Here is a 12,095-nt window from a genome sequence, read left to right as displayed (position 1 = left end):
AAAGTTTAATTGACTTATTCGGATTGCTAAGTGACAATAAAAACAAAATTTTCTCTCTAAGTGCCCAAAATGTAATAGTCACTTCTCATTGGACTTCAGTTTTCAAAACTATAACTTTATGGAGACAGGTTTCAAGCCCAGTGTTTGAGCAGCAATTTGGGAGTGAATGTAGGTTCCAATAAGTAAAATGAATCTTAAATAAGGATGTTGCCAGACATCCGATAGCTCTTTGCAATTAGGTTATGATTGAGCAAGGACTGCTAGACTCCAATCTCAGTTTTCCATCTCTATTACATCTGTCATATCCCCAATAATTTTCTTCTGCTCCAAAAATGCTAAGAGATACATTTGGCTGCTAGGGGAAATGTAGCATAGGGGATTGGTTTTCCAGATCTTTGCAGGAGTGTCCATTCTCCATGTGACTAATTTTAAAGCCATCGTGAAAATGATCATCTACTTCCGCTAGGGAAATGGCACTTCAGTGTCCTCTTGAAAGCATTAAAGCATATGAAAAATGATAAACACAGTGACATATTCTTTTTACCTATCAGCTTGTTTTGCAAGGGTTTACATGACCTTATTTCACACAGTGAAATAGCCAGGATACTTTTGAAGAGAGTGAAAGTAGACTTGTGTTCAGCTGAAAAAAAAATATCTAATATTCCTCTCACTAATTGTATAGGTTGCTAGTTGTACATTTTGTGCAACTGAGGAAGTAAGCATTTCATTTAGATAGGTAAATTATCAATGGAAAAAAATCACCATCATATATATAAGCCAATATTTGGATAATTCCTTCACCGTTTTCAAATTAATGTACTTACTGCAAGGGCAGCAGGTCCTGGAGGTCCCATATCACCCTATAGTATTAGGAAGAAAGCAAAAGTTAACAATCTCGTATTAGTGCAGTTTTTCAAAATGCCATTTCACTTAAAATACTTAACTTGACATCTATGGTCCACTCAGCTTCATTTGAAATACTTAATTCAACACATATAGTTCCTATTCAATTTACTTTAGAGAAATCTGATGATATAGTGAAAATTAAAGTGATGAACAACTCAAGGTCAGCAATCATCATCTGAAGGAGATTCAGGCTGATCCCTGGGTGGCTCATTTTTCATGATATTTTGGTTAAAAATTCAAGGGTTGGCTTATCTGCAGATGGACTTATACATGAATATATATGATACATTTGTTCAGTTCCTTTTCTGCATTCTGTTTCTAAAATGTCTGCCATGAAACTTGGTTTGCATTTCTTCTACAATATTTTTGTACATTTTTTCATCGTATCCTCCTATCTGAACGTAATTTCCCCTAATCTGTACATTTTTGCAAGTAAATTTCGTAATGCTTTATTGTACCCACTTGGCAAGGGGTATGTTTTAACCATTTTGTGTGTACGCATGGCAGACTACATTTGTAAATTCAGAGAAGTGAGTCTATCATCATATAACAGGGCTTCTGCTCATATATACTGTCAGGATAGCAAAAAACAAAAAAAATAAAAAACAAAAACAAACAAACAAACAAACCCAAAATCTGGATGGAGATGAGGGGAGGGGAAGAAATAGTTGCAGAAGAACAAAAGGAGACAGTGATCCTGCTTAGGTAAAACTCACAAAGTAACATTTCCCAAACAGTTGTTAATATTCAGACTAATATTCAGTGGCATCTACACTAGAGCACTGCACGCAGCCCCTTAGTATTTCTTGTTCACTCTTTTATTGTCAGCAATTTCTCCTCTTCTTTAAGGTTCTTTAATTTTCAGCTATCAGTTCAATATAAGTGTTCACACATGGACACGTGCACATACCTTTTCTCCCTTTGCACCAGTTATTCCATGATCACCAACATCACCTTTTAAGCCCTATGGAAGAAGGACAAAAGATAAGGAACCATGTTTAATATGTATTAAGTTCTATAAGTAAGAAGTGTAGCAGTTAAGCTCCCAAACTAGAAACTGGGACACCGTGAATTCTAGTTCTGCCTTAGGCATGAAGCCAACTGGATTATCTTGGGACAGTCCCTCTCACTCAGCCCAAAGGAGAAGCCAGGAAAAGACACTTCTGAAAAGCCTTGCCAAGAAAACTGTGGGGACTAGTCCAGGCAGTTGCCAGGAGTCAACAGTGACTTGAAGGTACAAGGCACACACACACACACACACACACACACACACACACTTTTTCAAATCAATCTCAACTCCTTTTGGCGTCATGGATATGTTTTCTTGGCAACAAAAAGTGGCTTGCTATTGCCTTCCATGTGTTTTCTTCAACTTCTCAATCTTGTCTATAAGCTTGCCATTTTATGCATGTCTCTCATCCACATAGTAACCAGGTCTGAATCTTGCCCCTGTTTCAGATACAGTCAACAAGCACTAAGACATCATTTAATAAACCAGTACACTATTACAAACATCACCAAAATAAAACCTTGGAAATTCATATACAAATTCTATCAAAGTAGAACCAAATAAATTACCTGACATAAAGTAATAATACTTGATGTTAAAATGATAAGCAACATCTCTCCTACTGAAGGCAAGAAACTTTGAATCAGAAAGTGTTAAAAAAACTCATAATTGGACAACTTCACTTTCTGCAAAAATTATATTAACTCACCATTTGGAAGAAGTAGATGCAGTACATTAGCATTTAAGTAGCCACTTCAAATTAAATGATGGATTTTGATAAACCTGATTTCTTATGCTTATAAGTAATAAAAGAATTAAATCTAAAGCAATGTTTGTTCTGTCTGAAGAAGACAGACCAGGCAAAGAGAAATGAGTAGGGGGGAAAAAATCTGCCTTAATGCCCATGCTTGAACATCATAAATACAAATTACCCTATTCAGATTTCTGAATGGATTCAGATTTCTGACTGATTTTTTTGTGGACTATAAACAAAAATGGTTACGAGATTTCAGAAAGCAAATGGAATATGTATACAAACATACATATTTATCATGTTATTCCCTTTCAGGATGTGCAGTGTTATGCTGTGGGCATGAAAGCAGTAAAGAAATACTGAGAAAAATAAAACAAAGTAGTTGAAATTACTTATTACCAGCACCATTCATATAGTTCTCCATATCTTTCTATCTTTGCAAAACATCCTGGCTTTCTCCGCACCCATATATGCTTCTTTGTTCTTTACATAGATCATTTCTCTCATTCTGAGGATCACATCAATTTCATTCCACCACTGTTTTAGTGGATATCTTTTTCTCTCAATCCATTCACACTTTCTTCATAGATTTGTTAAGCCATTTATTTGGCTTGAGCCCATTTCTTCTTCTTTTATTATATTTCTTTAAAAATATTCCCACCTCATTCATTCATTATTTTTATGTTTCTTCTTACATAAAATCGGCTCTCACTTCTATACACACGATGGGCAAAAGTATGACATTATAATACGCAACTAGTTTTACATCTCTGAACATGTTCCCTCTTTGCAAGAAACTACCTACTACCTTTCTACCTACATTTGCTCATCTCAAAACTTCTCCATTCATTCAGAATATATGATAAACAGTGCTAAATAATCACGGGAGATGTGGGAGGGGGCAAGTCTCCATTGCTTTTGAAGTGCTTATTTTATTTTATTTTACTTATTATTTTAATGTATGTACAGTATGTATGTATTTATATCCCACCTTTATTATTTTTACAATTAACTCAAGGCAGTGATAATATCCAATACATCTTCCTCCTATTTTTCCCACAATAAAAACCCTGTGAGCTGAGTTGAGAGAGTGTGACTGGCCCAAGTTTACCTAACTGGCTTTCATGGCTAAAGTGAGACTAGAATTCACAGTCTCCAACTTTCTAGACTGGTGTTTTAACTATTAGATCAAGCATTTTATATAGCGTTTTCTTGGATTACAACCTTTTGGCCTGTGCTCATAACAACTTAATAAAAGTTCTTTAGAACCAGAAAGGAGGAGATTTTTTTAAAAAAACGTTTTCCATCCATCTCTTCGTATAAATAAATTATCTGAAAATAAGTTTTTCTCACATTCTGGCAATGGATGATTCCACTGGATTAAACAGCCATGTTGCAGGAGACCAGAATGATTTCTTACAACTAAAAACACTTAGGCTAATTCAGTGGTGGGATTCAGCCAGTTCACACCAGTTTGGGAGAACCGGTAGTTAATTTTATGTTGCCCAGGCCCAGAACAGACTTCTAGAAATGGCATCCACACAGAGAACCGGTTGTTCACATATTTGAATCCCACCACTTGGCTAATTGGTGAGTTATCAAATTTTACTAAAAAAAAAAAAAGGGGAAAGGAAAACTAAAAACGATAGGAGAAAGAGATTTTTCCATTTCTTTTTTTAGGCTATTGCTTAACCAAACTGTCCAAGGGTATAAATTTACTAAGCTGCTATTTCTTCATTAGAATTTTATGTATAATCACCCTTGTACCTTGTGATTATCCACAAAGAAATTAAATAAAACATACACATCAACTTACATCTCTTCCAGGTATGCCATCTATTCCTTTTTCTCCTTTTTCACCCTAAAAAGAAAGCAAACAAACACCAATTAATGTATGTGCTTAAAGAAAATATCTTCATGGAAACCATTAGATAAACTTTTAATTGGAACTTCAGCATAATTTGTACTAATTACCTACAATACTATGTTTTTAATTAATGTCACCAATTTAATTTCACACATATTTCTCATGGAATTCAAGTCAAGGAGTAACAAAATGATTAGATAACAGTGCAACTAAATTTGTTAGTGATGTTTTCACAGACTTGGAAAATATTTCTTTCCATCTTCCATGGCATCATTGTCACTTCTGAAAAATAGGATTCTAGTCCATACAAATATATGGCATAGGAAAATTCAATGATTTTATTATTCCAATAGTACCTGATAATATAATAGCACCTGATAATATTTCACTATTTCACTAATTCACCTGAGATGCATTCTGTATAATCAAAAGATTGTTCTGTGGAGCCGTCTCTTAGTCAAATGATCTTTCTTTTATGTACATTTCAGCCTTTATTAGACAGTTCATTTAGTTCTTACTCAAAGATAGTAAATCAAAACACATATATCAATGCCTTAAAAGGAGAACATAATGTTCTTCTATGATAGTTTTGCCACATAATCCAAATCACCACTTTAAAAAAAAAATCAAGGCAGATATCTAGGGAAAGAATGTATGGCATTTGAATAATAAATTAAATGAAACAAAGTAATACAATCTTGTATGGGGGTGAAAGAAGGCTTTAATAACATCCCCCTTATTTCCCCTCTTTTTGCCCTACTTGTTAAGTTAGGGTGTACCTCAGAAAAATCTTTGGTACCCACAGGCAATTAAGTATGCCCAAAGTATGTGGGGTTTTTTTCAAATGTACTCACTAGCCCAGTATATGAAATGCTACTTCCCAAGATACAAGGGTGTGGAAAGTTAGTATCTAGAAAGGTTTGTTTATCTGAGAATTCAGTGGGTGACATTGTATCTTAATAGTAAATCCATTTATTCAGTGAGACTTATTGAAAAGTAAGCGTACTTAGTACCGTAGCCTAAGTGTTCTTCATCAATGAAACGGCCATCTAAGCTGCTAGCTCTCTGAAGTAAGATTCATATTTTGAGCCTGGACACCCAGATTATCAAGAACGGTTGTATGGCTTGAATAAATACAACTCTGCTCAGAGCGAAAATGAGCCCAAATTTAAGATAACACTCATAGAAGGAAGAGTAGATACATAAAAAATAGAGACAAAAATCCTGTGTAATTCCAGCTTTTATACAACCCACTAAGTACCAGGTTTATGAAAAAGGCAAATTTATAAAACATCAACAGTCCTGATTTCTAAATATTTCAGATTGATGTACCCTAAATGTGGAATCCTAGCTTTCATCCAATGACTTGTATGTGAGAAAATCAAAGGAAAATGAGAACAATATGCTAGGGGAATAAAGAGAATAATTCAAAAAGAAATCAGAGAACAACAAAAGAAGAACTGTTAGAAGTTCTATGTGTCCAATAAATATTGTGCATTTTCTTTCCTTTGTTTCATTAATTCTTCAAATAAATCCAGCTTCTCCTTTACTTTTTCTATATATAATTCATACTTTAAAGATCAAAGTGAAGCATCTTTTCATAATTTATTATTGAATTCCTATACTGTTGCATAGTAAGAAATAATAAAAACAACACAGCTTTCTCACAAAACCTTTTCTTTTCCCCTCCCTATTTCCTATGCTGTACAAGTCACCCCATTTATTAATTGCAAGAAGAATGTGCACTTTTACACTTAATTCTCCTAGTTCATATCTCATATCACTTGTAATGCTGGTCTAAACCATTGATTCTTCCCAAAGTCTACAAAGAGGAAAAGAAAACGCTTGCCGACAACCTGATTATGACTAACAGATGAACTACATGTCATTTAGGTCACTTTCAGGCCTAAATTCTTTATAAAATTGACATTTTCAAGATTGCTAATTTACAACTCTGTATTAATTGGAACCAGTTTATGCAATGCTCAGTCATTTCCCTCCAGATGTTTAAATTTAGAAAACTGGATTACTGAGCTGAAGACATAAGGCTTTCAGCTTTTGTTCTGGTTTACAGACAGAATTGCAATATGAAGGCATTCCAGTTTTGGAGGCATCTTTGGGTGGTATTCATGCAGTTTGGAAATATGTTCTCCCATTAATAAAATTGAAGTAAACCTTGAAAATAAAATATTAAGATGGACAGTGTTTTCTTTTCTCTTTATATTAGCAAAGTACCAGGAAACAGGCAGATATACAGATCCTTGAAAGTGTATGACACAACCAGTCTCCTAAGGAAAACAAGTTGAGGTTGTTCTTATAGGGTCAATGTTTAATCTTATCTATAGTTTGATTTTTGGTTTGATTTTTCTCTAGCTAGTGTAAGGTCACTGGCCCTTGATTAAACCTGAGATATCACAAAATCCAATCACGAACTCAGACAGAGGCTTCTTAAAGAGACAGTACTTTTTATTTGACCGAATTAAGTCCTGGCTGGAAACACAATCTGAACACTGGCAGCAGTTGCATTCAGAAGTGCCCCCCTTTAGAAAGTTAATGGCATCGCTTTATAAACTTTGTTAGCCAATCAACATCAGACAATAGAATTATGACCATATAAAGGAGACATCAATCATTCCTGTACACTCCCTTATTCCCTCCTCAGTACGCCACATCCGTGTACTTGTTTCCCACGCTTGCATGAAATTGGTCCCTGACGTAAACTCTAATTACAGAAGCGAGATAGCAATAGTTAGGCAAGGCTTCACAATTTGTTCCTTTTTCTAGTTCCAGTTACAAAACTCTTACACTAGAAAAGATTGAGACCGAAGAGAACTAGCTCATTCCTTTTTTTTTTTTTACAGGTACTGAAGAGCCAATGTTTTTTCTGACAGCAGATGACAAATGGAATTATTTTTGTGGAATGCATTTTTAAAACATCTGAACTTTCTGGGGCTTTAATAGAGCAATACTATTTTTTTTTTAGAGGCCAGCATCCCCACCATACAGTCGGGGATTACCACCATGTCAACTAGGTGGTAGACTGGGAAGTGCATTCAGTTCAGTTCCCACTTCATAATGTCAATTTCATAACAGATTTGCTACCACTCTGCCTCTCAGTTCATATTCTTCACTTGAGTATTTGTTACATTTTCATCTCAAGCTTGGTCAGGGTGGGGTTGGGGAGCAGTTTCCAGAACAACTTACTTTTTCCCAATGCGGTGGGAGAAAAGCATATCTTCAGGAATCTGTGGGTGAGTTCTTAGACTTATGACAACAGGTCTAATAGTTAGAGAGCTAATAAAATATTTTGTCCCTAGAACACTGAAGAAATGGCCTTCTAGGCAAGTAAGCAGCGTTATTCCAAACATTTGTTGAAAGTGCTATAAAGACTGCTGTAAGCATAATCTATTCAGTTTTATTGTCATTCCCTCCCCCCATAGAAGTAAATTCTTGCAGTTATTTAGCTAATGTACTGGACTTTTAAAATACCGAAACTCTATGCTGGCACAACTAGTAACATTAGGGTTTGCTTCCAAATAAACATGAAACAGGCTTAGCCCCATGCTTTTCTAAACAGAAGTAAAATCTTTTTAATTATTCCTTTTGATTTAGACCAACCCCCCCCCCCCCCGTTAGAAACTGGTTTCCTGACCTAGAATAAATTATACCATTTCTTTGGGCTACAAATAAGCCAATTCAGTGAAAGAAACAATNCCCCCCCCCCCCCCGGCATTTCTGAGAGCAAATGAGTTTACTGTATGCTGGTTTTCTTTCTCTATTTTATTTCAATTTGTATTTTCTCAAAATGTTATGGATATCATTAGTCACGAGTGTAAAATCAATGCTCTGCTTTAAAGCAATGTTGTGCTGAAAGTAATGTTCTTTGCTACAAGTACAATCATGGATTTTATATAGACTGAATTATTTCTCCAGGATATTTAAACTTGGACATTCACTGCTGGAAACTAAAGCCAGTTTCTGCAGTCCAATAAACTTAATTTTTTACCCTTTTTCAAATAAAAAAAATGAAGCATTGCAAGTTAGCTTGTGTATTCTCCATTCTCCATTCCATGGAATTTACTGATCAGAAACAATGTGATTTATATACTGTACATTTCACAATTCTATTCTTATGCGCTCTCATTAAGATTTTACCCTCCAATTCATTTCAGTGTATTCTTACAAAAAAGCATATTTTATACATAATATTAACTAATCTGATTCTATTGCAGTGTATTGCAGACCATGAGTAAAGTGGCTACTGTACTTTTTTATTTTCCAGTCAAAATTTTAGGTATCACATCCATAGGAAATCTTTAATCAACATATTATGTCAAACTCAGGCATTAAAAAGTAATACTAACAACTGCTAACTTGAAAACAGCAACCCATATTTTACTATTGCAGTACTCCTGTACTTCCATTTTTTAATTCTATACCACAAGAATTAGGTTTATACATAATGCTAAATGACAGATATGAAAATTAGCTACAGCAAGATTTGGGTATATTTGCTCTCTTTCTTCTTCTCTGGTGTAACTATGAGCAGTTTAGAACTCTTCATTCAATCTCAACCTACTGTTCATTTTAATCCAGTGGGCTCCAGTAAACCTTAACTATGGTTGTATTTATCTTATTTAGAGGATATCCAACTTCTTAGTGATTCCGGATAGTTTACAGTTAAAAGGAAAATATATGCATATATATCTACGAGGTAATCTTCCACTTGGCTATTTTGGTTTTACTCTGTGTATGTGTGTGTGTGTGTGTGTGTGTGTGTGTGTGTGTGTGCGCACGCGTGAGTGCGTGCGCACAAACACCCACCCACTTTTTAAGCAACTAGTAGCCCCAGAAGAAAAATAAAACAGAATCAATCTACAATATACATGTATGTATGTTGAGAGTTTGGGAAAAAATTCAGAGAAGAGCAACTAAGATGACCAAAGGCCTGGAGACTAAAGCATATGAAGAATGGCTGCAGGACTTGGATCTGGCTAGTCTAAAGAAAATAAGAAATAGGGGAGACATGATAGCAGTGTTCCAGTATCTGAGGGGCTGCCTCAAGGAAGAGGGGGTCACATTGTTCACCAGAGCATCAGAGGGAAGGACAAGAAACAATGGTTAGAAACTGATCAAAGAGAGAAGCAACCTGGAATTAAGGAGAAACTTCCTGCCTGTGAGAACAATTAACCAGTGGAACAGCTTGCCTCCAGAAATCGTGGGTGCTCCATCACTGGAGATTTTTAAGAAGAGACTAGACAGTCACTTGTCTGAGATGGTATAGGTTCTCCTTCCTGAGCAGGGGGCTGGACTAGAAGACCTCCAAGGTCCCTTCCAGCTCTATTCTATTCACATATGGACTATACAATATACAATATACATGGACTATAACAGCCATTATGTAGGACAAACAGGCAGAAGATTAGCAGACTCCATGAGCCCCAACTAGCAGTCAAAAGATACTTTATAATGAAAACTCTTAATTGTACAACACATAGACAGACTTCACCATAGTTTCAACTGGGAGATAGTGAGCATCCTAGAGCAAGTTATGTCTAAAACACTATAGATTTTCAGGAAGCTTAACACTCAGACAAATGGACCATCAACAGGCACATAGAGATAAACAATATCTCCATAGCATTCAAAAGAACCAATAAAAAAGATAAGACCACAACATCTCCTGACCAGCAATCAACACCCAGATAAGTAAAAATTAATACCAAGAAGTAAACATTACCCCAATCAAGGAACTACCAACCCAGTAAATAACAGCCTAATCAAGGAACCACCAAGAACACATCCACCAACCTTGACAAGGCAAGCTACTGGTATCTAAACAGAGATTAATCCTACTCCCTTCTAGCACTGATGATGTTACCTAGTTGAATAATGAAATTTCCTCAAGAAAACCACCAAACTCAGAGAGCACCAAGGGCTCCAAAATTAAATTTCTACCAAACAGATTCACTTTATAAATCATTTCATTTTTAAAACGTTTGATCTTTACTCCTGTCAAATATTGTCCCACAAGTTGTTTCTTATGTTTTTTTGTCTCCTTTTGAGAAACAGCTTGAGTAATTCCTCATTGTCTCTTCTCAGAGTTTCCTTGGTTCCTTTTATAAATCCAAAGTAAGAAGGCTTTCCAAGTCATTCTTCTGTTTTATGTCCCTTTAATTATTAAGACACCAATGGTTTCATTGGTAAATTCATTTTGGCATCATTTTCCATATCACTCTTATATTCTGGCATTTTAACATCCTTTTTCAGTTCCACAACATCTTTTTCTATATCACTTTATAATCTAACATTTTTAAAACTCCAAATCCACAATCAAATCAGTCTCAGTCTTTATTTTATCCAATAAAATCTATTGTTCTTCTATATCCTTTGCTATATTACACAGTTATATCCTTTGCTGTATCACACAAGTAAGTAACTTCTGAGTAAATTGTTCCCAAGCAGGCCTTAATTTCTTTTATAGTTAAATAGTGTTGCTCTATTGTATTAATGGGCCTGCTCTCCTTTCAGACTAATCCTTTGTTCCCTATAGTTTCCCTCTTATCATCTGCTTATTTTCCAATCAACAAAGCTTTCCCACAGGATTTTTTTTTAAATTTCAAATATTTCTTATATTGTTTTATAAATTTTAAACACCCCATAGGAAATATTCTTTCAAATCCATCCAGACCCTTAATTTTCCCAAATCAACATTCCAGATCTCATTTTGCTGTTTTCCAAACATTAAAGTTTCTCTTTGTTAAACTTAGATATTCTTTCATCCAGGGTGGAAGAAAACTTTCCCAGTGTAATGCAGCTTGTCTTTCAGAAGGTTCTTAACCCCAAAAAATCAATAATAAGCAACTTCCCAAAGTAACTAAGAGAGGAAATATGCAAACTCAGTGTCTCTTTGAAAGGCACTGAATGTGGCTTAGGCAAGATGAATATTCCCCTCCCTTCCCGGGCTCCAGACCTCTCAAATTGGCTGGAGAGCACTGATTTGCAATCTCTTCATAGGGAGAATCTGTATAGAGCCAAACATGGGCCATCCTTGTCTTCTCCTTAATTTGGAGAGAAATTCCAAGAAGCCAATCCTTTCACCGACTCCTATTTCGGCCATGTTCAAAGCAGATTTGTGCTCAGTTCACAAATCTGTGTCCTGGAAGTTGTTCAAATACTTCCTTTCAAACAATGTTACCAATTCCTTATTTCATATGTGCCCATAAAAATGTTTGGAGAGTTTTATGGTCTTATAACATCCCACCTCCCTCATTTTTAAGGTACAAAGCACTAAGCAATATTTCTATGGACAATTCTTATATTGGAATGGAATCAACATAACAGCATCTGCTCCTGAAATAGCTTTATGGATTTTTAGTTTGAACTTTCAAAATCCCTTGTCCTAATTGGATTTCAAGTGATTGGTTATGTGTTATCAAGTGATTGTGAACTCTCAGCGACCAAATAGGTAGACTTTTCTCCATGTTGCAATGACTGGAATACAGTCAAATTTATTTTCAAAAGTATCAGTAGTACATTTATTCCTTTGTTGAATTTTT

At 35.3% G+C, this 12,095-nt stretch overlaps 1 protein-coding gene across 1 annotated transcript in view; it reads right to left on the bottom strand.

Annotated features, from left to right (window-relative positions):
• Positions 1–12,095, bottom strand: part of COL19A1 (collagen type XIX alpha 1 chain) — a gene marked incomplete at its 5' end in the record, with an annotated part of 154,010 nt that overhangs the window by 88,728 nt on the left and 53,187 nt on the right. The window contains 3 exons of the mRNA XM_029285489.1: positions 825–860; positions 1,817–1,870; positions 4,486–4,530. Coding sequence (XP_029141322.1) covers positions 825–860; positions 1,817–1,870; positions 4,486–4,530 — 135 coding nt within the window. The remainder of the gene's footprint in view (positions 1–824; positions 861–1,816; positions 1,871–4,485; positions 4,531–12,095) is intronic.

This window comes from Protobothrops mucrosquamatus, unplaced genomic scaffold, assembly GCF_001527695.2.
Source record: "Protobothrops mucrosquamatus isolate PMUCROS unplaced genomic scaffold, P.Mucros_1.0 scaffold1762, whole genome shotgun sequence".
Taxonomy (NCBI): Eukaryota; Metazoa; Chordata; class Lepidosauria; order Squamata; family Viperidae; genus Protobothrops; species Protobothrops mucrosquamatus.
Note: the sequence above shows the minus strand (reverse complement) of the source record. Positions and strands in the feature narration are given on the sequence as shown.